Source organism: Carettochelys insculpta, chromosome 3, assembly GCF_033958435.1.
Source record: "Carettochelys insculpta isolate YL-2023 chromosome 3, ASM3395843v1, whole genome shotgun sequence".
NCBI classification, from domain to species: domain Eukaryota; kingdom Metazoa; phylum Chordata; order Testudines; family Carettochelyidae; genus Carettochelys; species Carettochelys insculpta.
This window is the reverse complement of record NC_134139.1, coordinates 56205616-56232372: the sequence shown is the minus strand read 5'-3', so window position 1 is coordinate 56232372 and position 26757 is coordinate 56205616. Positions and strand designations below refer to the sequence as shown.

The 26757-nt window shown below is 39.8% G+C and overlaps 1 protein-coding gene across 1 annotated transcript; it reads left to right on the top strand.

Annotated features, from left to right (window-relative positions):
• Positions 1 to 81: 81 nt before the first annotated feature.
• On the top strand, positions 82 to 25998 carry FBXO28 (F-box protein 28). The gene is made up of 5 exons (XM_074989902.1): positions 82 to 297; positions 16795 to 16904; positions 20016 to 20154; positions 22333 to 22528; positions 23268 to 25998. Exons 1-5 carry the CDS (start codon positions 82 to 84, stop codon positions 23660 to 23662), a joined length of 1056 nt encoding a protein of 351 aa, XP_074846003.1. The 3' UTR covers positions 23663 to 25998.
• Positions 25999 to 26757: the final 759 nt, after the last annotated feature.

Here is a 26757-nt window from a genome sequence, read left to right as displayed (position 1 = left end):
GCTCAGGCTTGGCGGGGGCGGAAGTACTGTCACAGGAAGTCCCCCCGCCCCCAAGCGAAGAGGAGGGGGACAGGGCCCAAGATGGCGGCGGTGGCGGAGGAACGGCTTCTGTCGGAGGGGGAAGGAAGCGCCGCGGGCTCGCCGCGCCTCTCCCCGCCCCCAGCTCCGCAGCCACAGGGCGGCCCGGCGCCTTTGGAGCAGCTGCCTCAGAGCAACACGCTGGTGGGGCTACCCATTGTGGCCATCGAGAGCATCCTCGGCTTCCTCTCCTACGACGAGACTAGCCAGCTCCGCCTGGTGAGGGGCGGCCGGGGGGCGCGGGGCTAGGCCGGCAGCTCCGCCTGGTGGGGGGCGAGAGCCGCGGCGGCAGCACAGGGGAAGGGGGAATCTCAAGCCAAGGGCCGGCTGAGCCCCGGGTGCTGCAGCTGGCGCCCCCCGAGGCCGTCCTGTCCCTCTCTGCTGCTGGGAGGGTTGGGGTGAAGTAACGCACCCCCCGCGTTTTGTGTGCAGCTACTCGGGTCTGTCCGGAGGGGGCGGGCGACCTATCTCCCTCTCTTGCAGCCCGACCGCTCCTGAGTATTGTGCTGCGGTTGGGGGAAAGCCGAGCAGTTGCCGCCTCACGTTAGCTTCTTCTGTTCAGTAACTTCTTGGCTGGGGGATGCATTTATCTTGTTCCCCCCCCCCCCGAACAAAAGCCTGTGTTTGAACGCATTTGGTTTATTTGCCTCTTAGGGTATAATTGTATTTTTTTCAGTTTCCTTACTTAATTGGTACATTTTTATGTTTTTTAGAAATGTAGCCTTGTGTTCCAAGGTTGTTTCTCCTTTGCAAGAGGCTTCCTTGTGGGTGTAGTTTACCGAATGCACATGTCCACTTACTGTACTACAATTAAGTGTTCATGATGCATAATACAACACATCTAGGAAGACAAGAACTTTGCTGCAAATAGCTTAGGCTCACATCCACTAAGAGACTTAGGTGCTGCAATGATCGGGGTTGCAACACCTAACAAAAAATGCAGGAGCTACACTCCAATCCACAAAGCCTAAGTTAGTTTCCTGGGCTCCCTGTATAGAATGAATGGGGAGAAATAGGCACCTTAGACTGAGATCCACTATCTCTCCCCCTCACCTGCCCACTCAGTTCCATGTATCTGATTTGTGAGTTTTTATTTCATATACACATTTCATGTATATGTTTCATATACATATACTCTCTCTCTCTACACATACATAGATACGGATATATAGATATATATAACATCTGTGCTATATAACTGTCAGTCTGTACTGCAAATGCTATTGATCTAAAGAAGTGGGTCTGTCCCTCAAAAGCTCATCACCTAATAAATTATTTTGTTAGTTTTTAAAGTGTTGCATGACTGCTGGTTTGTTTTGTTAGGATTCACAAAGGCAGTGTGCTAGAGTGGAAGATGCGTAAGACAGCCAATGGGAGATGCTGACCAGAGGGCTGGGCGCTAAGCCCCGCCCTCATTCGGAGATAGGTACTTAAGTCCAGGCTGTACAGAAATGCCCAGCTCTGTTAGCAACTTGGAGAACATAGGCTTTTGTGCAGTCTGAATTGTTCTGTGTGGCTTGAAACAAAATGACTAGAAGCCTGGGTTTGGGGGTGTCCTCCCCAATAATCTTTAGTTTAACAGTTAGGGCACTCACCTAGGATCTGTGAGAGTCCTGGTGCTAGTTCCCCTCGTTCCTGCTAGGAAAGAGATTTGAACAGAGGTCTGCCTCTATGAGGTTATTGGTCTAATCACTGGTTTGTAGAGTCATTTTAAGTTTTTCACTGACCCAATTAATGTTTAATCATTAAATTGTTTTATTAAATTAGAACAACTTCAGTAAGAGAAATTGGGGAAGATCCATGTCAAAATATTCTGTAGCCAAGTAGTTAGGCTGCTCATAGGAGAGTAGTCAGGTAGCTGTTCAAATCCCCTTTTCTTCCTCAGGTGAGTACCGTATTCACTAAGGTAAAAGATTTAAGGAAGGTTCTTCCTACCTCCTGCTTGCCTGAGGGTCACAATATGATAGGCATGCCTCCAGGTTGCATACCAGATCAGGTCTCTAGCCATGACTTAAGCAGTTGAACACTTGTCTTTCCTGGCTTGTGAATTGTTCTGGGGCTTGGCAGGAAATAGGCATCTGACATTAGTGCTTTGGTAGGTATTGGGCACTTGGGTGCCTAGGGTGAAGCTGCGGTGCACTTGTCGAAAGGGAAAAACTTAGCCACTTAGTGAATTCAGGCGTCTACAGGGTGAGGTGGCAGCTGAATGGAGGTTTTATGCATTGCACTAGTGACTCAAAACAGGACTTAAGTGCCTGAGTATCTCTGTGGATCACAACCCTAGTGTCACTCAGACATAGGTCAAGAGTGAAGGTGCAAAAAATGTGCAGGGATGTAACTGAGATCAGTGTGCATCATGTTTGTAGTATCTGAATAGTGAGGGACTATAAACTCTGAATCTAGCCAATAAATTACAGTTAATTGTGATAATGAAGTAGGATTAGGAAATTTATGTAACCCTCACTAAATTTGTGTGCCTTACTGTTTCTATTTTAAAACCATGTAATTAGACTTGCTGAGTAACAAAATAAATATTAGAACTCTAATATTGCAAACATTTCTGCAATATATTTGGACTACATTTTATAAAATCTGCCAGTATTCCGAAAGAGTGTTTGTTTGGCTCTAATATTAAATTGAACCTCCTTGAGAAAGGACTCAGTTTCTGTTTATACAGCACCAAGCATGCTGATTATCAGTAAGTATTTTCCTGCAGGATGGATGAAGTCCACCAGTCATCACTAACTTAAGGTGTGGGTGTGTTGTTGTGAAACTAGACTATATATCAGACCTTCCCAATTATGAAGAAACCTAAATATAATCTTTGCATGTACAAAACTACTTTGGCAAACTTCATTAATGCCTTCTTATGAAAGAAACCTGATTATAGTTCTGAGAATTGTGGGATTCAGCTTTCAGTCCCACCACAGCCTTTGTGTGTGACAGTGCCTGAATGATATGACCCTTCTCTCTCTCTGTTTCCCTTCTAAATTGGGGACACTTGTTTGTGAAACTACATGAATGTTTGTAAACATGTTGAGATTCTTGAATGAAAGCAATGTGTTATATTTACCTGAATGATGGTTGACTATCTTTATTGAGGGGGAAATGGCATTAATTTTCCTTTTGTGGGTTCAAAACTACTGGCTACACTGAAAGCTTGGTTAATATTGAGGACGATTTCTATCAGTAGAAGAGGTGATGGAAGCCCTATTGGTGGAATGTTATATAAACCATTAATAAATACACTGTAGGGAACAATACTGCACTGGATGAAGGATGAACAAAATAATTCAATGGGTCTATTCCATCTTTAATTTTTGATTCAGAGAAAGCAAAAAATAAATCCTTTCACCAAATCAGTTCCTCATAAGGCGTTTCTCTAGTGATAGATTCAGAGGAGAATTATTCCAAGAAAAAGGGAGGACATCTCTCTTCCAACCAGTCACTGACATCAAGAATTTCAATGTAGACATTTCTGGCCTCTCTCCTTCAGGAATGGAGATACATAATCATATTCACTTTGTCTGAGAGTATTTAAAGGGATCACTTGAAAATGAAAATATTTTATTAAAAGCGTTCAGTCATCAACCATGCTAATCCAGTAAAGAGGTATTATGCAGGGTTTCAATGTTGTATGGAAGCTGTAGAGCCAGTTCTAGACAGTGAGATTTCAATGTTTGTATTACATCTTTTGTTCCAGAGTTCCCTACAAATCTTGTGGAGTTCAGGTAGTAATCTGCTTTAAACCCTTCAACAAATGCTCAAATGTAAGCTCAGAATGAGGTGGCCTTAAATAACATCAGTAGAATTGGTAAAGGCTTATGTGTTCCCATCAGGTGCTAATTAATATTGTAGCCAATTGTTTGCCCACAGTTGCAGTTTGCTGCTAAAAATGTTTTAGACACCAACTAACCAAACTGACCCAAATTTATTGTCCAAAAACAATACAAAACACAGATGGACATGCTCATCTTCCAGGAACTAATTCTGCTCTTGTAGGATATTTACGTAGAAAATGTGCTTAAGAGGTATACCTCACCCCATTCCACTTGAATTTCTAGGACAGTTGCTTATAAATTAGAAAGCACTTTATGCATCTCTTAAGATCCACCTCACCACTGTACTTTTTTCCTTAGTGTGTTGTTCTCTATCATTCTTACCAATACTAGCATTCCAAGTACTGTTCCATGAATGCACCTTCCCAACTTACACTAGGGCAGACTATTAGTGTATTTTGCATTTGACGTGTTCCTTTTCATTTATGTAAAACTCAGAGTTGTACCATTGTAGGTATTGGGGGATGCCAAAAGTCAACACCATTTTGGGAAGAACAATGCAATTCAGTTGGCATATTCATCCATGTAGTATTTATTTATAGTGTGTGTCAATACCTACTGATGTCATCTAAGACATACAACATTCACAGGCTAACAAGGTCCTGCTATCTGAAGTTCTTCAAACTTGCTCAGTCACAGAATCATTTTCAGTGTAAGGCTCTCCCTAAATTTCTGGATATTTATTAGCTGCAACTGCATATCTAAACAGAGAAGAGTGAATGTGTCTGGTGCTATGTGGCATCTTGATAAATACACCCTTCAGGGAGCAAGCACGTCAAATGGTATTTGTTGATCTGAGATGTTCAGATCTATAATAAATGTATTATAAATGTAATTTATAATAAATTTGACCCAAAGTAGCCTACCTCTTTTACAGAATATTATATTCTAAGAGTAATGATGGGTTCTGAGGAGGAAAATGCCATTTGAAGATGATCATAGACTCCCATATGTGATTCTCCATCTGCACATCAATCAAGAAAGCAATTAAGCTGGTAGAAATGCATTGACAATACAGTGGTTGATACCTGAATTATTTAATAAAGAATTAAAGGAAGGTAATAAAATTAGTGCTAATCGGTATTGGTTTATGGAAGATAGGGCCTGTCAAACTAATTTCATTTTGTTTTGATCAGATTACAGATTTGGTTGATAAAAGTTATAGTGTTAATGTAGTATGCTTAGCCTTCTGTAGGGGTTTTGACTTGATACTGCACAACACTTTGACTAAGCAAGTAGAGTAATATAAAACTAACATTACGTTTATTAAATGAATTAAAAGGTGGCTGGTGAACAGCTCTCAAATTGTAAATAAGGAATCATCTATACTATTACATTCTTTATCAATTACCAGAAAGAAAACAAAATTGTCACTGATGACTCAAAAGTTGCAGATGACTCAAAAATTTGGGGAAGTTATACGTGATGAAGGTGACAGGTAACTAGAAGCACACTTGGAAGGATTGGATTTTTTCAGTTGGTCATTGCGAATACACCCAGACAAACCAATGAAAAATATTTTCATTGATAATAAATGAAATTTCCAGTCAGGCAAAGTGTATCTGTTATGTATATTTTGACACGTGTCATTAACAGTGTGCTTTAACAGATATAAAGCTTTAATTTTTTAAATGTGTCTACTGACATTAAAACCCCTAGTTGTGCACAACTATGAACATTTAAACCAATAAAAATAAAAAAACTAAAATACTGATCTCTGTCAAAATCATGAAAAAGTTCAAATTCTGAAAAATACAGAGGTAAACTAACACTCCTATTTGAGAATCTTATTTATACATTCAAGAATCGTATTAGCCCTTTTGACCTAGGGAGCTCATGTTCAGCTGATTATCCACCATGATGGTCAAATCCTTTTCAGACTTACTTCTTCCCAGGACAGAGTCCTTCATCCTCTAACTATGGCCTGCATTCTTTGTTACTAAATATTTAAATTTACATTTAGCTGCATTAAAACAGAAATGGTTTCTTTGAGTCCAGTTTATCAACCAATCTTGAGTACTCTGACTCTTGAGGAAACAGCCCAGACCATTTCAGACATAGTACAGTAATGCTGTTTCACTTGCTGCTGCTCGCCAGAGGAAAACCCTTCTGTTTGAGACTAATGTTCCTATGATGTTTCACAAAACTGGTTTTTGAAAATAATAAAACTGACAAAATAGAGGATTCTTTTTTACGAGTGCATTTTATTTCATATTTACTAATGATTTATGAATGGAGGCTAATAGTTCCAAGTGGAAATGCAAATTTTCAGTTGTGCTCTATAGCATAGAAATTTTGTTTAAATGATGGACAGTGGGCTGCATCAGTTGAATAGATTCAAACATTCTTTATGGCAGTTGTCACTCTTGACCGATTTGCATTTGGATTCATACTTGTGATTATTGTCACAACTAAAACTAAGTAATATACAGGAATTCAGTTCGCCAAAGCTGAATTTTTTTCTGTCTGCACAAAGAGAGATGCTTGTTCTTATTTTGATCTATGTAAGATTAGTAAATCCCATACTTAAATATCTCAATGTATTCTGAGTACAGTTTGTATTGCCTGTTGAAGCTTACTGCCTGGGAGATAGGCGAACACACTTGAAAAGTTGTTTTTTTTGTATAGATATACCACTAGATGTCAGTAGTATCTTGATTATGAATATTCCCCCATGTCTTGCCACAAAAAATTAGAAAGCTTATTTGTCTACTGTGTTACTTTAATTAATCTATGACAAACTTTACAATATATTGGCTAGACAAATCATGTTTTGTATACTAGCTTTTGCCAGGTATGGCACCAGAAGGATTGAAGCATCTTCGAATTAAAACCAGAATTCTTTAGGTATTTAGTTGTATCAGCAGTATGTAGATTTACACCCAGCTTCTGGATCAAAATAATTTTTCTTGGAACAAATAAAGATAAACAAAAAACTCAAAATCAAACTGGCCACTTAATTCATTCTGTTGATGAGTGTGGGCGAGAGCAGCACTAGAATTAAAGATCAATGGTCGTTCTTGTTACCTTTCAGGAATTCTCCCCGCTCCTCCCATGGATCTTCCTAGTCTTCAGCAAGCACTAAAGAACAGTGTTTCTCAACCTTGCTTATCAAGTACCCCTTTAAAGAAATTATAAGTACCCTCAGATTTTCTTGCATACCCCTAAGGGTACGTGTACCACTGGTTGAGAAACATGGTCCTAATGTAATCTGAGGTCTTGAAACAAGTGCCATTCAACCTTTCCAAATTACTGTACCCTTTTCAGGAGTCAGATTTGTTTTGCATACCAACACGTTACACCTCACTTAAAAACTACTGACTTACAAAAACATGCAAAACTATCACAGAAACTACTACTGAAAACTTGCTGACTTTCTACCATCTTATCAAATAAATGAATTGGAATAGAAATATTGTTCTGACATTTCAGTACAAGGCATATGAAGCAGTAGAAGCAAGTCATTGTCTGAATGAACTTTTAGATTGTACTGACTTTCGTAGTCTGCGCCTACACTAGCAAGTTCTTTCAAAAGATTTTTTCAAAAGAGGGCTCTTTTGAAAGATCCTGTGGATCATCTACACGCAAAAATTGTTCTTTCAAACATAAATCCAAAGAATGCAGCACTCCTTTCGAAAGCGCGCTTCCACTCCCATTTCAGGAGGAGCTTCTTCTTTCAAAAAAAATGTGTGTAGACACTCCGCAGGGCTGTTCTTTCGAAAGAGCAGTCCTCATGGCACCTGATGTTTTGATCCCTGGCCTGTTCTTCCAAAAGTGTGGGGGCTATGTGGATGCTCTCTTTCAAAAGAGCAGATCACTCTTTTGATCTGCTTTTTTATGTGTGGATGCGCTCTTTCAAAAGAAGTTCTTTTGGAAGAGATCTTCCAGAAGGGCGTCTTTCAACAGATCTCTGTAGTGTAGATGTAGCCCTAGTGTTTTTATATAGCCTGTTGTAAAACTAGGTAAATATCTAGATGAGTTGACATACACTGAGGTCTCCCAGTGGGTATCTCCAAGGGTATTCATACCCCTGGTTGAGAAACACTGCCATCAGACACAGAGCTTGAGGGAGATGTACTTTATACTAACTATTAAAGCATTAAACTCTCTATGATTTTGCACTTTCTGGTTCTCCAGTAAAATCTGGGGTACAATCTCATGATTCTTTTCATAGACAAAATACTAGTGACTAGCAGCTAGCTTTTCCCATTCTGTTAAATACAGAAAAATTTTACTCCTTGTAATCTTTCTGGAGCTGTCCCATGGCCTATATATACTTGTTATTAGGAGAATGAGAAGCTGTTCAAAATATATTTTAAATACTGATTTTAAAATCTTGAACCCAAATATGGAGGTGTTCCAGAAGATAAATGCGTCCTTAAGTTTAAGATGTGTTTATGCACCATTCTTGTAGTTTCTCAGATAAATAAAATGGAGCACAAGTCTTTCAGCTAAGACTGCAGGTTCATACACTAGATTAGCTATTCAAAGCTTGTTAACTAGAGGCTTCCTTTTCGTGAGAATACCAAGTGAGTATAGTGCTGAGAGTGACAAACCAGTAAATTCAAAGTGAATGTTGATGTTTCAACTTTAGGAAATAAATATAATGGGAAATGCAGTTGAGTTAATCCTAGATTTGTGCACTACATGTCTTCAAGTATCGGAGGGGTAGCCTTGTTAGTCTGGATCTGTAACAGCAATGAAGGGTCCTGTGGCACCTTACAGACTAACAGAAAAGTTTTGAGTGTGAGCTTTCGTGAGCACAGACTCGCTTCTTCAGATGCTGGACATGGAAATCCGCAGGGCCAGGTATAAATAAGCCAGAGCAAGGCTGGGGACAACAAGGTTAGCTCAGTCAGGAAGTCAGTCACTTCTGACTGAGCTAACTTTGTTATCCCCAGCCTTGCTCTGGCTTATTTATACCTGGCCCTGCGGATTTCCATGTCCAGCATCTGATGAAGCGAGTCTGCTCACGAAAGCTCACGCTCAAAACTTTTCTGTTAGTCTGTAAGGTGCCACAGGACCCTTCATTGCTGTTATATGTCTTCACTAACCGCTATGTGGGCTTTTGGTGCATATATTTTAACTTCTCATTAAAAATCTTTACCATACACACACACTTTTTTCCTTCCATGATGTGAGTCTGTTATAGATATTGAGTTCATACTGCTGCTGATTAATATTCAGACATCAAGTAAATTGGACTGGTAATAACTTTCAGAGAGGAGCTGTTAGTTTTAAAATTCATCTTCTTTTAAAAAAATATATTTTGCTGTTGAATGCATTCCAGAATGGGGGATGGAGGGGCATTTGGCACATGTAGTTTTAAAAAAATCTCTACCTCCCACTTGTAGTCAACCTTTGAAGGGGCAATATCAATTACATACAAGCTGAAAACATGACTGGCTAAAATATACGAGTTATAATTTGTAGATTGGCTTTTCAGTTTACAAATATATAATATATTGAAAATCTTCAACATGTTATCTTTCTGTTTTTGTAAATGGTTTTTGCTAAGTCGTATACTTGGTATTCTTTGATCTTTGTAAGGAAAGACTGTATTAGAAATAGAGAAATATTTTTGATTAAAATAAATGTGCTTAAGCTTTTAAGGAAGCATTTTTGATTGTCATCAATTTAAAGTGTACAGAAATGTATCTGGGATGCTTTAATTCTGCATTTTATTACTTTTGTCTTAACAATTTCTGTGTCTACATTTTTTTTTAAATTTCAACTTCTGACTCAGGCCTTTGGCAGTTTTGAGAGATTGAAGTACTCATATGACCCATTGGAACCTCTCTGAAGATTAAGTTCAGCCCAGATACAAATGGGTGCAGCTCCTATTGAAGTCAATAGGAATTGTTCTTGCTTACACCAGGATAAAATTTGGCCCAGTTTTATTTTTTGAATAAAGATGCAAGATAATGGCTAGTGGCAGTTTAATTTCTTAATGAATATCCATATAATGGGAGTAGCAATTCCTGGACTTTCTCAAGCATCCATTTCCCAGGATTGCAGCCCGACCTGTAGATTCTATATTAACTATATTGATTACTTAAGAATTCCTAGTCATCACTTTGAAGGTTAACAGGTTCTTGTCCCAAGAATTAAGTAATTTAATTTAAGTAGTTAAAATTATTTTATAGTTGGGAACCTTGAGGTGCACAGCTGCAACACTTACACTATAGCACTCTTCTATAGTTAGAACTAGTTATAGAATTCTAACTATTCTATAGTTAGAATAATTTATTAATATACTTAAGATGATCACAGACACTAACTCAGTAAGGTAGAAGGAGATAATACAGAAAGTACATCAGAACATCCATACACTATCCCTTGCAGAATGATCTAAAATGTTAGCCATTATCTTCTTTCTCACCTGTCAACTTTCTCTTCATCACCAGAAGCCATCATTCTAGCACCTCTCTGCATTTTGGCTACATCTTTCTCTCTCTCTAGCCTACTGCATACCAGCCGGTGGGGAGGAAACACCAGCTGAGTACGTCCTTTTTTTTTTTCTTAAACACACAAAAAATGCAATGCTCAGCACTAATGTCCTCCTGAGGGTACAAATAACAGTCTGGACCTATACATAGAATGCTTCTGCCAACGCGCACAGGCAGAAATTGTGGAGAAACAGCATTGTTTGCCTCGCAGTCTCAGTCGTGCGGAACGCAATGCCATCCACAGCCTCAGAAACAACTCTGACATTACAATCAAAGAGGCAGGTAAAGGAGGAGCTACTGTCATCATGAAGAGGTCTGACTACCAGAAGGAGGCTTCCAGACAACTCTCCAATACCAGATTTTACAGGCTACTTTCCTCAGATCCCACTGAGGAATACACTAAGAAACTACACCATCTGCTCAGGACACTCCCTACACAAGCACAAGAACAGATTTATACCAACACACCTCTAGAGCCCCATCCGGGGCTATTCTACCTACTACCCAAGATCCACAAACCTGGAAATCCTGGATGCCCCATCATCTCGGGCACTGGCACTCTCACCAAAGGGCTGTCTGGTTATGTGGACTCTCTCCTCAGACCCTATGCCACCAGCACTCCCAGCTGTCTCCAAGACACCACTGACTTCCTGAGAAAACTGCAATACATTGATGACCTACCAGAAAACACTATCCTAGCCACCATGGATGTAGAGGCTCTCTATACCAACATCCCACACAAAGATGGAATAAATGCTGTTTGGAACAGTATCCCTGATGATGCTACAGCACATCTGATAGCTGAGCTCTGTAACTTTATCCTCGCACACAACTATTTCAGATTTGGCAATGATATATACCTTCAAATCAGTGGCACAGCTATGGGTACCCGCATGGCCCCTCAGTATGCCAATATTTTCATGGCTGACCTGGAACAGCGCTTCCTTAGCTCTCGTCCACTAACACCCCGTCTCTACTTACGCTACATTGATGACATCTTCATCATCTGGACCCATGGGAAGGAGACTCTGGAGGAATTCCACCGGGACTTCAACAACTTTCACCCCAACATCAACCTTAGCCTGGAACAGTCTACACAGGAGATCCGCTTCCTGGACACCACGGTGCTAATACACAATGGCCACATCAATACTATCCTGTATCGTAAAGCCACTGACCGCTACGCCTACCTTCGTGCCTCCAGCTTCCATCCCAGACACACCACACAGTCCATTGTCTACAGCCAAGCACTAAGATATAACCGCATTTACTCCAACCCCTCCGACAGAGACAAACACCTACAGGATCTCTACCAACCATTCTTGAAACTGCAATACCCACCTGAGGAAGTGAAAAAACAGATCAACAGAGCCAGACGTGTGCCACGAAGCCTCTTACTACAGGACAAGCCCAAGAGAGAAGCCAACAGAACACCACTAGCCATCACCTACAGTCCTCAGCTAAAACCTCTACAGCGCATCGTCAGGGATTTACAACCCATCCTGGACAATGATCCCCCACTTTCACAGGCCTTGGGAGGCAGACCAGTCCTTGCCCACAGACAACCTGCCAACCTGACGCAAATCTTAACCAGCAACTATACACTGCACCACAGTCACTCTAACTCAGGGACCCATCCATGCAACAAACCTCGTTGCCAGCTCTGCTCACATATCTACACCAGCAACACCACTACAGGACCTAACCAGATCCGCCACACCATCGTGGGTTCATTCAGCTGCACATCTACCAATATAATTTATGTCATCATGTGCTAGCAATGCCCCTCTGCTATATACATCGGACAAACTGGACAGTCTCTACGTAAAAGAATAAACGCACACAAATCAGATATCAGAAATGGCAATATACAAAAACCCGTAGGAGAGCACTTCAATCTCCCGGGCCACACAATAGCAGACTTAAAAGTAGCTATCCTATAGCAAAAAAATTTCAGGACCAGACTCCAAAGAGAAATTGATGAGCTACAATTCATCTGCAAATTCGACACCCTCAGCTCTGGCTTATACAAAGACTGTGAATGGCTGGCTAAATACAAAAGCAGCTTCCCCTCCCTTGGTCTTCACACCTCCAGATCAACTGCTGGTAGTAAGCCTCACCCTTGCTGACTGAGCTAACCTTGTTATCCCCAGCCTTGCTCTGGCTTATTTATACCTGGCCCTGCAGATTTCCATGACTAGCATCTGATGAAGTGAGTCTGTGCTCACGAAAGCTCATGCTCAGAACTTTTCTGTTGGTCTATAAGGTGCCACAGGACCCTTCATTGCTGTTACAGATCCAGACTAACACGGCTACCCCTCCGATACTTGACACTAATGTCAGGGTGCCCTTCTTCTATAGGCTAGTGTATTAATGATATCAACTTATTAACATATACATCAGTTTGTTGCCATGGAACTCTTGTGGTTGGATGTTCTTTCCAGAAGTTTTCAAAAGCTTATGTTAGCTCATGTTGCTGTGGTCCGCTAATGTCATTAAATTCTCTGTTACAATCTATTTCCAGCTCTCCAAAACTTAGACATTACCATTGGGCTGCTTATCTGTGCTAAAGTTCAAAAGCCTTATGTTAACTACTGAAGCTAATGTATTTTAGGATACATGCCCTACAGCTTGTTTGCAATACTGTTGAATATAATAAAGACAGACTCAACAATCACCCTATCATATACATTTAGGGCCTTACACTTTTGCTTAAAACGGTGGTTTTTACATAATACAACAGATGGCACATAAAGGGGAATTACCACTCACCTAATTAGTATATGTGCCTTTGAGGTATAACAACATTTTTGATGCTGTAGTCCTACACTCCAGTTAACCATAAAAAGATCTTTGGTGTTACACAGTACTGGCGGTCACCCTTCTCATAAGAGCACCAGGCTTGGTTAGCCTAGTAGGCTACCAGTGGCAATGGATTCTGTTAGTATCTTTGTTCTGGCCACATAGGAGTGTGTTTCCACATATATGGTATCTGCTAATGCACTGATACCACTTTTCAGAGTAACTCTGATGTGTTCATTATAAATGTTGCCTTCAAGGCAACTTAGAGTGGATGGCTGTCAGGTGACTGAACACATCCTCATCTGGATTAAACACACAGGGAAAAAAACTAAGGATGAGATATACAAGGTTTTTCCATGATGATGTAATCTTAGTTAAAAACAGGAGCCTTAATTAAGAAGTTGTTCACAGATTTGCCTGAATTGCTTTCAGTGGCACCCAGACAAGAATCAAACAAGTGGCTCTTCCTGTTATGTTTTAAAAACAGTTTTAACAGTATAATTTAGCAACTGCTTATCCTTGATCTAAGCATGGTACTTTTCCCATTTCTAAAATTATAGATTATTACCTAACACCCATTGTCATGGTGCTCAGCCTATATAACGTATACACAATTGATTTATGGTATATTGTAATCATTAGTATTCCTGGTATAGATGTAGCCACTTTCCACACTGGAATGATTGATTGAGGACAGACCTTTTCCTCTGTTACTGAAAGTGGCATGGTTACATCTGCTAACTGAAGGTCATTCTTTCATCTAGAATATACTATACAGTTTGATAGGACCTACTAGTAGTTGGCTTCCTTGATTCTACAACAGGAATCTTTTTTTCTTTTCTTTTTTGGATACTGAAAGGGACCTAGAGAAGTCATCGAGTCCAGTCCTGTGCCCTCATGGCAGAATATCATCATCCCTGACAGATTGGACTCACAACCCAGTGTTTACAAGGCCAGTGCTCTAACCACTGAGCTGGGGAAATAATTTGACCATTGGATCCCTTTAGATATTTTTTTCCTAATATATATTTGTACATTGACACCATTAATTTAGACAGTAAACATGGTGCTGTCCCATGTTTTGCTTATTAACCTTTTCCCTAATTCAGTATACTGCCATCTGGGGATACTAGCACACCAGTGGATCTTCTTACAAGAGACCGCCACTTTTGGTTCCAGACTGCAGTTACCACAGTGGTAGAGTTCACCATATACAGTTGGTCAGAGAAGTCTTTTTTTCTTTTCCCTCAGTTTCCTTCATATGGTAGTCAAATATTGGAACTCACAAGTCTGCATTAGGTGCCTCATGGAACTATCAGGACATCCAGGCTGCTGCAATGGAGGAACAGTGCTATAAGCTACCAGCACTAAAAGTCAGTTTTGGCTTGGATCTCTGAGGATTTTGTATCATTGCTGAATACCTGTAAAGACATGTCCCTTTCCTGGTACAACATTTGGGCGTTATGGGCATTTACCAGCTTTTGACTCAATATATGAATGCCTTTCACTATCCCTGAAAACCTATGCTCTCTAAGGAGTCTTATTTCCATCATGTGCCTTAAGTGGCAAATAACTTACCTTAAAAGACAAGTAAAGAAATCTTGTAGCACCTTAAAGACAATAGACTTTTAAGGTGCTACAGGACTGCTTTCTTTGTTTCGTGAGAATACAGACTAATACAGCTACCTATCGTAGCTTAAAAGGTTCATTATACATTTACAATGACCTATTACCTTGCAACTGTGAAAGGGTTTGCTAAAGCAAGAGACTGATATCAAACAACCAAACTTCATACTTTAGGAATAAACCATTTAAGCTGTGAGTCCTTAAAAACAAAATATGAGTCACAGAATGTATGATTGCAGTCTTTAAGGCCTGGAGGGGAGCAGAGTTTGGGGTATTTTTTTTTTGGAAGTGGAGGGGTTTTTTTCCCTTATTTCCTTGGGACTCCTTGTTCCTCCGTTCCTCCATAGTTTAATTTAGTCTCGTGGATTTTTAATGCCCTACTTCGGTGGAAGTTAGAGTTACACTTAAAACAGCACTTATGTACTCTCTTTGCTTCAAAGTTCCCATTTGAATATTTATCCCCTGATGGGCATTAAAGGTCTGTGATATTTTTGACACTGCTTCATGTGCTTTCCATGTTAATCGTATCACATATTAATCATTATATTAAACATATGATCAAACCCCACAGTTTGGGGTTATTAAAAATAGTCTGGCTGTGCTTCATCCATATGAAACCTTGCTCAACCACAGCAGGATTCCCAGAAGTCTTGGCTGATTCCTGTTTTATTCACTTTAACCCTAAACTCTGCTGCGTAACCTAGTATCTGATTTCTAACACAACATAATAAACACTTAACACTGTACAAATGGGAAGGCATGGCTCCCTAAATAGTTAGTCCTTTAATAAGTAGTTTTGACAATTACTTGAACAAGATCCAAGGAAGATGGGAGTGGGGTCCACTGTCTCTCTTTTCTCAATAGCCATTGGGTAACATGCTTATAGCAGACCAAGTGGTATTTACTCTGTTAACATCTACTGAACATCTCGGGACAAGCTAGTGATAAACCAATCAGGACTCAGCGCTGAACAGCAAAGGGGACTGAGATAACACGGGCCTGTACAGGTTCTGAATCACTTTGGCCTTCTTGGTGTCAATTAAAACAAAACTCAGCTGCCCTGCCACCTTAACGTTTGGGCCTCTGGACTCCAATGCAACTGTATTTTCAACCTCAGGTACCTCAATATTGCAGTTCAACTTACAAAGGCCCCTTAAGAGTGTATGAAGGAATCCCCTTTTTGTGAGACTCTAAACCTCTGTAATTAGTCAGTAATACTCAATCAGGATACCATCAGAGTGCAATGAGGTTGATGTCCAACATCATCCCAGGTCCATTCTTAACGAGCTACAATTTCCTTGGAGACAGATGCTACCCACTAGTCTTATCCTGCCTTTGGCATGACTAGTGAGTGTGATGGTCAACAGCAATATGTTACATGAGCTGGGACACAGATTTTTTTTAAAATATTGTTTATGATAAATGAATATATCTAGTTACCTTATAAAACCTTTCTATAAGGTTGGAAAGTCTTGCCTATGATAACCCTTGCCACATTGTGGGATAATTCGCAAAGAAGTCCAAGGTCAGTCTCTGTCCCTCTGCATTCCTTTAGACATCTCTGAGGAAGTAAATACTGTGGCAGAAAGTTTCCAAATGTGAGATTAACTGCAAATAGGGATTTTTGTCTCCACTGGTGTATCAAACACAGTCTCAACATTTTGAAATATCGGGTCCTACCTGTCTTTCGAGGACAGGCTTATTAGTGGACCTAAATGATTTTTAAACTGAATTGCTGCTAACTTTTGTTGACATGAAGGAAGAAGTGATATAGATTTGAATAAGTTTTGAAGTTGTGTTTTGTTTTTTTAATAAGAAAGGATCAGCAATGGGCAAACACTTATTTTGTATTCTAGTTGACTTTCTATCCAATTAAGGATTAGTTTGAAAATAAGAATAAAAGCTTATCTTGCACCACTGAACAAGCACAGATTAATCATGAAAACAACATGTACTTTGGTTTGATATAAATTTTTCTTTGTTTTTTATTTCACAAATAGGTTTGTAAGCGAATGGACTTGGTCTGCCAACGTATGTTAAATCAGGGATTTCTGAAAGTGGAGAGATACCACAACTTGTGTCAGAAACAGGTCAAAGCACAACTTCCAAGGTATGGAAGCAATGGTTACAGCAATGGTTTCAAAATACTATACGCTCATCCCTCGCTATACGAGCACAATTGGTTCCCAAATTTCTGCTTGTAGGAGAAAACTCATAAGAGTGACACTAAATTCCCTTTAAAATACATGTAAAAGTTTCCAATTCATTTCAAGGGCTTGTAACTTGACATAAACCAGTTGTTTAGGTATTTTTCTGATGTATTTGAATAGCATGGCACCAGAAATAGGATGTAGTATATGTATGTAGAGCAGAGATTCCCAACCTATGGGTCCCATTAGATTTGTTAAAGGTTGCCAGCTGGGCAGTTCCGAGCTGCATGTGGCTGTTAAAGAAGACATTTGCAGTTTCTTAACACTGCTGCCTCAGGCAGATATCTGTCAATAGAGATGGCAGCTTTCTCTATCACTAGGGATAAAAATTACCTTATGTCTACGTGCTGAAACCTTAACACTTGAGTTAATTGCTGGGAACAGGAGGGCTGGGCGAGTCGCCTAGCCTAGCAGTGCTGGTGAAGAGGCTGTGGGAGGAGGAGGAGTGTCTAAGGCTGGGGCTGTTGAGGGATGCGGGGGAGGTGTCTAAGACTGGGGGAAGTTTGGGGCTGCACGAGGGTTGTAAGGCTGGGGGCAGTTTGGGGATGCTGGGGAGGTGTAAGCCTGGGGGCAGTTTGGAGCTGCTGGGGGACTCTAAGGCTGGAGGTGGTTTGGGGCTGCTGGGGGAGGTTTAAGGCTGGTGGCAGTTTGGGACCTTTGTGGGGGGCTTAAAACCTGGCCGAGGGTGAGGTCTGTGGGGCAGGCGGGGGGGGGGGGGGTCTAATACAGTAAACCCTGGAGTTACCCAGGGGTTGTTCCTGCAAACCCCTGCATAACTCAAATTTTCCTGCAAGAGGAGGGGAGCAAGGAACCACCAGGGTGGTCAGTTTCCTGGCTTCCAGAGTCACAGGAGTTGGGAACCAGAGGCAGGCTGGTTCCAGTCTCCCCATGGCTTGTGGAGCCGGGAAACTGATCAGCTCGTGGCTGGTCGGTTTCATGTTCCTGCCATTCCAGGGGAGGGAACAGGCTAAGAGCCTAATCCTTCTCCTCCCCCAGCCCAAGGGCTGTCTGACAGCTGCATGTCTGAGGGAAGGGAGGGAGAACGCTCCAGCTGCAGGGCTGTGGGTCTCCCTGCCCACCTCCTGGGATTCCGTGGCTGGCTCTGCTCCAGCTGCAGGGCTGCTCCTGGCCAGGGACCCCACAGCTGAAGCAGAGCGAGCCACAGGGCTGCGGGTCTCCCAGCCTCCCAGTCAGGTAGCCCATGGCTGGCTCCGCTCCAGCCACGGGGCTGCGGGTCTCCCTGCCCCCGGCCAGGGACCCTGCTCATATAAGTAGGGGAAGTTCACTCATATAGGGTATGTCTACACTAGCTGCATGGCTGTTTGAAGTTTACTAATGAAGCGCTGAAATACATATTCAGCACCTCATTAGCATGCTGGCAGCCGCGGCACTTTGAAATTGCCGCAGCGTGCTGCTGCATGGCTCATCCAGATGGGGCTCCTTTTCGAAAGGACCCTGGCAACTCCTATCTGCTGATAGGAATAAGGGGATTTTGAAGTTGTCGGGGTCCTTTTGAAAAGGAGCCCCGTCAGGATGAGCCGCACGGTGGCGAGCTGTGGCAATTTCGAAGTGTCGCGGCTGCTGGCATGCTAATGAGGCGTTGAATATGTATTTCAGCACTTCATTAGTAAACTTCAAAATGGCCATTTGTATGGCCATTTCGAAGTTTTGGGCTAGTGCAGACACAGCCATAGTGAATAAAGGTAGGTATATATGTTCCTTGTTTTAGCGAGTATTCATTAGTAAAGTACTTGTTAAATGAGGGCTGAATGTATCTTAAAATATGTAAGAATGCAATAACATTATTTTTTATGTGTACTGAAAGCTAAGACTGTAAAAATTTAACTTCAGTTAGTCAGTTAAATAAAAAATGTTTTAGAAATCATTGACAATATTTTGGCTGTTATTGGACTTATCTGGTTTTAGTTGGTTAAATTCCATAGGTTATTTTCCTTGCAAAAATGCTTAGCCCAATCCTGAAAACTCCTTGCATTTATCTATATTGTCATCCTGTTTCTTTTGTTTCCCAGTCTCTCAGGAATTCAAGTCCTCTCAGAAGAGGGAGGAGGTAGCCAGTATTACTCAAAATCAACTCTGGCAAATATAGGAGCTATAACTGGGTCCAAAAGGAGTTCCAACTGACCTGCCTTGGTTAAAAGGATTTTTATCTACCTGAATGATTGGGTAGACGTGATGCATCTTTTACGTGTAACCTGAGATTGGAAAGGCAGGATCTAATTTACACATTCCCTTTTGAGCTAAAGGCCAATGAGCAAATGCATAGACACAGTATCCATTAATATAACTCAGATTAAAAGAATGTTTTTCTCTAAGTGAATCAGAGCAACTGCTTCTCTTCAGTTTAGCATAATTTGTCATGATTTAAATAGTTTCATGATTATAACCCTGCACCAAAATAACTGACAGTCATCAGTTCTCTCAGCTCATGTGAAGCTTGGGACTGAGCAAATATGAAATCTGGATTGCTGTTTCAGTGTTGGTCATGGTTTTTAGGTCAGTTGCCAGAATGCAAATGAGTAGTGATGACAAAACCACATTCAAGCACTCTGCCCCGATGTATTGCTGTAAGACTAGTCTTCTGGTTGGATTTTTTTTTAAATTAAGATGTGTTTAAAAATACATATAATTTGAATTTGAAAAAACAACAACATAATTTTTCCTGGAGAATCAAATTTGAGAAATCTAAAAATTATTCCAGTGTTTAGCAAACACGCAGAGTAGTTGCTAACTGGTTCTTGACAATGGCAGCAATCACTTGAGAAGAACAAAACTACTAGAAGTAGTTGTATTTCTTTGAGTCTCAGGAGGTAAATGGCTGAGCAATACAAGATTCAGAAACTGAGTAATGCTACCTGTTGAATCTTGAGTTACACCTGTGGGCTCTTAAGAGCAGAATATTTAAAATAACTACTGTTCATTTCTTCATTTTTTGGTAGCTTAAAATTGCTAAGTCTGTGTGTGTCTGATGGTTTCTGTATGCTTTTTTCTAGGCGAGAGTCAGAGAGAAGGAACCATTCATTAGCTCGCCATGCAGACATCCTTGCTGCTGTAGAAACGAGGCTCTCTCTGTTAAATATGACTTTCATGAAATATGTGGATTCCAATCTCTGTTGCTTCATACCTGGAAAGGTAAAAATATAAAATTGCTTTGTATGAATGCATTCTGGATGTACCTAAACATATTATAGGATGCTTATGTACTATAAATGGATACCTGTGAATGATATACTGTGAATTAGTTGTTTTTGGTTTTATATTAATGTTCCACCATAGAAAATAACTGTGGCATGCTGAATAAAGTTGAAAGAAATACAATCTTGGGTTGTATGTTAATAATAAATGTGCTCATTTAAAGAAATAGTTAAAAATGCTTAAATTAGTCACTGTTCATTGCAGGTTTACTTTTGCTGTTTGTATCTGCGTCTGAGACCTTTTGAACAGACAGATCTTGCCTTACAGTTTATTCCTTTAAAAATATGTGGATACTGGTTTTAAGAGTTTGAGCAGTCCAGACTTAAAAACTGTGAACAACAGTGGGAGTCCTTTCCACCACAAACTCATGTCACCCATGAGCTATCTTGTACAATAGTTTTGATATGGATCAGTAATAAAAATGTATATTTAATGTGTTCCTAACACCAACTGGTGATTATCAGTTGATATTAAGTGTTTTAAGCCAAAGAAAAATTGAAATTAAGGGTTTTTTAGAACATGAGAGGAACACTTAACTTTTTCCCCTCGGAGTAGAAATACCAATGGCATATCTTGTTTAGCTATTTTAGCATATGCAATAGGTGGTACTGTAGCACCCAACATATACGTTAGATCTAAATAAAACAAGGTGATACGTCTATTTTAAGCATATTTGTCCAAATGTCATGTACATTAGTTGTTTACATCCACTACAGTGTTTCATAAGTATATGACACAATAGATTAATCTAATTATAAACACTAGTATGATATTCATAATCACATCTGCCTGTCTTTGGCAAACAACTTCAGGTGTCAATCTCTACATCATTATAGTATGTGAATGCTTGCAAAGCATTAAACAATTTATCCTAGCACTATATCCGATGATTAGCCTGCATAACAAAATTTTGCTGGCATAACTGTCAGCTAAGAGTATATGAAAAAAAAATTATCACTTGGTCAACTTAGCTATGCCAGCAAAATTTCTGGTGTGGCTGCAGCTACAACAACAGAGTGGTTTTGCCATATGTAACTGCCTTGCAGAGATGGTCAGTGTATATGCTTATAGTTTGCTTTTGAGACTCCATGAAGAACTAAGCATACTGTACTGAGTATAAACTTTATGGAAAAGATTTTAAGAAGTGTACCAATTGATGTAATAAAAGAAAATGCTGCTCATTGCAGTCCAGGTTACTATGGAATGTTCCATTAATTTCATGCAGGGGCTATGCAGGTTAGTTCATAAATTCAAAAATAACTACTACGGTAAATTTGCTGAGTGAGTTTAATATACAATGACAAGTCAGACTCTGCCTCTACTGAAACATACAGTATTTCATTATAGGTGAGTAGTAAAAATTAGGAGGAGCACAACAGAATAGTGTAATGCAGTGGTTTTCAGCCGGACTGCTGCAAGGACTACCTAAGTGTGCTGTGGAAATTTCATCAATTTCCAGGGGATTGATGAAATTTCACAGCACACTTAGTTGACCCCCCACACCAATTCAGAACTTGAGCAGCAAGGCTACCTGAATTCCAGCTGGCACAGTCATCAACTTCCCTCCTGCAGCCACTTTGCAAAGCCTCTGTGAGGGGAAATTGACCAATCCCATGCCAGCTGGGAATCAGACAGCCTTGCTTTTTGAGCCCCCAGCTGACTTGAGTCCTCAGTTCCCCCCACCACTCTGCTCTGCAAAGAGCTGAGGGGAGAAAAAACTGACCAACCCTGCACCAGCTGGGGGCTCAAACAGCAAGGCTGCTTGATTCCCAGCTGCCATGGTAGTGGTCTGTTTTCCCTCACAGAGGCTTTGCAAAGGGCTGCCAGAGGGAAATTGATGACCCCATGCTAGCTGGGACTCAGGCAGCTTTGCTGCTTGAGCCCCGAGCTGGTGCAAGGTCATCAATTCCCCCCTCCCTACTGCCAGAAAAAGTGGGTGTGCCATGTAATTGTTTCATTAAAGTATGCCATGTTACTGAAAAGGTTGATGACCACTGGTATAATGGATATGAAATACCTGCCCATCAGTGCTATAATTTCAGACTATACCAATAAACATCTTCTCAGTTTTTCACTTGAACTTACAGAACATCTAATGATTCTTAAATGTTTTAGGTGATTGACGAAATTTATCGTGTGCTAAGGTATGTAAACTCTACAAGAGCCCCTCAGAGAGCCCATGAAGTCCTTCAGGAGTTAAGAGACATATCGTCCATGGCTATGGAATATTTTGATGAGAAGATTGTTCCAATTCTAAAAAGAAAATTACCTGGCTCAGATGTATCGGGTCGTCTCATAGGAGCTGCCCCAGGTATTACTTCCAACCTCCAGTATTTGTAACTTTTTTTATCTAGCTGTTTTTATCTATTAGATTGTCTGTCTGAAAATTCACAAAATTCCATTTTCTAGAAAGCATTTACTTCCTTGTTTGCATCTCTCAGCAATGGAATATGCCATTATAATACAACCTACCAATGAAAATTTTGCATCCCAAAAGAAAATTTAAGAATGCCTTGTTCTCCTAGACCTGAATGAATTTTATAGTTATGGACAGTGTATATTCATTAAACACTGTTGTGACACTAATGAATGAAACTGTATATTCAGACTTGGCTGAAATTTGGTACAAAAACACAATTCAAGATGGATGTATATCCTGCAATAAGTCTAGTCACAATGATGGCTAATTTTTTGGCTCTGTGCAATTTGTATCTTTACTATCTTAGTGTAGTGGTGTAGAATATAATCTATTTTAAGTAAAAAGTAGCCTTTTCTATAGTTAAATAGTGGAAATAGCTCACGCTTTGATCTCTTAAAATCTAAACATTGGGCCTAATTGTACCCTGACCTTTACCAGGGGCAAGACTTATTGATTTTCCTATAGAGTATCTGTAAATGGTATTTGCATGTTCACAATTTTACAGACCACTAACTATTCTGATTCTGAATTGGTCAGTAGAATTGAACAGAGAGTATAAATTGGGGCATAGTTTGATACATTTTTTTGTTTAAACACAAGGTAGAAAAAAATAAAATCACTTTCTCTGAAGTTCCAGGTCCTTCTGCAGCTCTAACAACAATGCAGCTATTCTCCAAGCAAAACCCTTCAAGGCAGGAAGTCACCAAACTCCAGCAGCAAGTCAAAACGAATGGTGCAGGTGTGACTGTACTAAGGCGGGAAATTTCAGAGCTTCGCACCAAAGTGCAAGAACAACAGAAACAACTTCAAGACCAAGACCAGAAACTGCTAGAGCAAACGCAGATCATAGGTGAACAGAATGCCCGATTGGCTGAGCTTGAACGTAAACTTAGAGAAGTAATGGAAAGTGCAGTAGGAAGTTCCTCAGGTTCTGGCTCAAATGAGGAATCCCTTAGGAAACGGAGAAAGGCAGTCGAATCCATAGACTCTCCTAGGAAATCTAAACGCCTTCGAAACAGAAAATAACTTTGGAGTAAATGACACCTCCAGAAGATTACACTGCTTTAGTAGCCCAAGCAGACTTGCTTGTCTGGATACTGTGATTAGCAGCATGGTGTCATTTAGGCTGCTGGCTCTTCAAAACACCAATAGACTTGAACAGTAATTTTTTCTCATTATTGAGACTTTTTTTTCCCCCTCTGCTTCTGTGTGGGTGGGTCTAATGCACAGGATCTCTATAATTTGCAATAGATTTGTACTAACCAGACATGCTCTATCATGTTTTGAAGAGTTAACATTTTTTCTGTGCTAATGATATGTGTTAAAGTAAACTTATTTGTGTTATGCTTATATTCACATAAGAGATCTTAAATCAATCCAGTCTTGACTGATTAGAAAGTTAAGCTTACAAACAGATGTCCTGTTCACTTGAAGAAAAGACCCACTTTTTAATTCTAGTTTTAAAAAGTTGACTTTTTTGTTACAAGTGACCTTGTTGGGAATGTCTGAAAAGTAGTAAATACTTTTTGGAATCTATGTAATGAGTAAAAGTGACTTCTTACGCTACAATATTGGCTATATATTTTTGTAAACTAATAAGCAAGGGACTTCTATCCAGTTTTCACATACACCTACCCCAGTTCTAAGTCTATGGAGCCATATTCTACACTTGCATGAATAGCTGCATGCATTGCTTGGTCAGCTCGCTAAAAGCACTTGCCTGGAGTTGCTCTAAAACCTCTAGTTTCACAGAGGTTTAGAGTAATTTCTTAGCCCTCAGCCACAGCTTAGCATCTGCTTTCAGCACAGCTGCTGTCTGAGAGCAAGAAAGTCTTGTGAGACCACTTGTCAACCAATGGCAGGAAGGGAAAGTATATTTAAGCAAGCTTAGTTGCTGCTAAGCCCAAGCGTGAGACTTCAGCTGTTTTTTGCCTGTGGATTCTCTGGTTTATAGGCCAAAATGAAATGAGTATTGGACAAAAGTTGTCTGTTTCTTCAACAAAACAGGCTTGGTGGGACACAGTTTGAGTGAGATGTTGTAGTATGAAAAAAAATTCAATTTGTGGAAAAAAGCTCTCTGTAGTACTTAACTATAGTCTAGCTTTCCTTATCCTAAAAAGTAAATCACTTCAGACAAAAGAGCTTTAATTTCTTTTGCACTTCTGTTTTGAGCTTGTAACTGGAAAAGCATGTCTTGCACTGTTCAGTCTTTTGATTGGTCACTTTAACAACCTCAGAGTTGTTGTGTACAGTGATTATTTTTTCCAGTTGTATATTTTTGGAACGTTATACAAATATCACTGTCCTTGTTTTATTTTAATGTACTAAACTATGTAACTTTATCATTCGACTTACGTTGTCTTTTAATCAACTGCTGCCTTGGTTTTAGGTTCAATCAGATTTGGTTATCACACTGAAAAATGCTGCTTACTGCTGATAATCTTAAGGTTTTGAAAAGTAATATGGGTTAAAGTGCAAGTTCAACACTATTATATCTTCTATGCCTGTCCATGCAATGTGGTTCTTGTATTCAAGTTAACCAAACAGAAATCAGAATTTGTTCTGTCAACTCTTTTTTTGTGACAGTTGACTTTTTCTTTAAATTTTATTAATCCAAGATTTTAAACGCAGTTAGCTCATATCGAATGTTTCCCGTGAACCATACCATTACAATTTAATGTCCAGTTTTTGGCAAGTGTTTCATTTTTAAATAAACTTCTTTTGGCTAGTTCAAAGATATTTTACAATGGATTATTTCCTTAAACAAAATGTATTAGCAGCGGGTAGTCATTCAAATGTCAATCTGTAACAAAGCTGAATAGCTGATGTCCTTTCTTTTAGCTGTTTTAGTCTGTAGAAAAAAAATTGAGCTATAACATTGTTTTTTGATAAAAGCCTGTTGCAGAGAATAGTTGTCAACTAAACACTTGAATATTCCTTCATTTCTAAAAAAAAGTTTTTGTTATAAAATGACTATCATTTAATAGGTATACTTACTCTATGCATCATGACTTGATACATAAGATTTAATTCACGTAATGGGCATATTCCTTTACAATAGGTTCATGTTTAGAAATCATTAAATAACCTGTACAGTAAGGCCATGTCTACACTAGCAAGTTCTTTTGAAATATTTTTCAAAAGAAGGGGCTCTTTTGAAATATCCAGCAGAATACGTACACACAAAAAGTGTTCTTTCAAAATTAAATTGAAAGAATGCAGCGCTCCTTTCAAAAGCACTCTGCCACTCCCCTTTCAAGAAGGGTGCCTTCTTTCGAAAGAAAACGTGTGTAGACACTCCATGTGCCCTTTTTTCGAAAGAGCAGTCCTCACAGGGCCTGATTTTTTGATCCCTGGCCCATTCTTTCAAAATAGCAGGGGCTATGTGGATGCTCCCTTTTGAAAGGGCAGATCACTCTTTGGATCTGCTTTTTTGTGTGTGGACTGACTTCCGAGAGAAATTCTTTTGGAAGAGATCTTCTGGAAGGACTTCTTTCAAAAGATCTCTGTAGTATAGAGATAGCCTAAGTGTATTCCTTGTTTGACAGTTTTGCATCACATTAATGAAGAAAAGTAATGTTGAGATACATTTTGTGTAGCTGGAACAAACATAAATCATACCTGATCAGGAAGCTTACTATAAACATTTAGTTACTTGGTATTTAATTTCTTTAAGTAAATAATTGTTGCTATAAAATAAATTCCTTCGCTCATATCTTGTTGCTGGTACTGAATTAAGCTTGAAGTACAGGGGAGGTATTCCTAGTGTAAGCAAAGTTATAGTAGTTATCGAATTAGCCAATTTTTTTTCATTTGGCATAAATGATACCAGCAATCTAATATACTTCTCTCAAATCAAAGTCATGCTATGAAATTTTCCCCTGAAAGACTTAAACAATTTTTGTTTTCAGGCTAAGTCCCAGATGTTTTCAAGTTTCTTAGCTTCTTTCCAACTTACTTAACACTGCTTAAGTTGAAACCTGTAAGACAAGTGAGCAGTGGCCATATTAATATAGGTTCTCATGAGGTGAGTGTTACACTATAGCTAAGTATTTGCATATATTTCTCTAAATCTCAATTTCTTTCAGGTTTCCTAGTGACTACTTTTCTAAGGACAGCCA

What these genes read in the sequence shown, in the direction of transcription:
- FBXO28 (XM_074989902.1), top strand. Translation starts at nt 82, where the DNA reads ATGGCGGCGGTGGCGGAGGAACGGCTTCTGTCGGAGGGGGAAGGAAGC. An exon ending in AGACTAGCCAGCTCCGCCTG is followed by an intron (nt 298 to 16,794) that starts GTGAGGGGCGGC and finishes TTTCACAAATAG; the next exon opens with GTTTGTAAGCGAATGGACTT. An exon ending in GTCAAAGCACAACTTCCAAG is followed by an intron (nt 16,905 to 20,015) that starts GTATGGAAGCAA and finishes GCTTTTTTCTAG; the next exon opens with GCGAGAGTCAGAGAGAAGGA.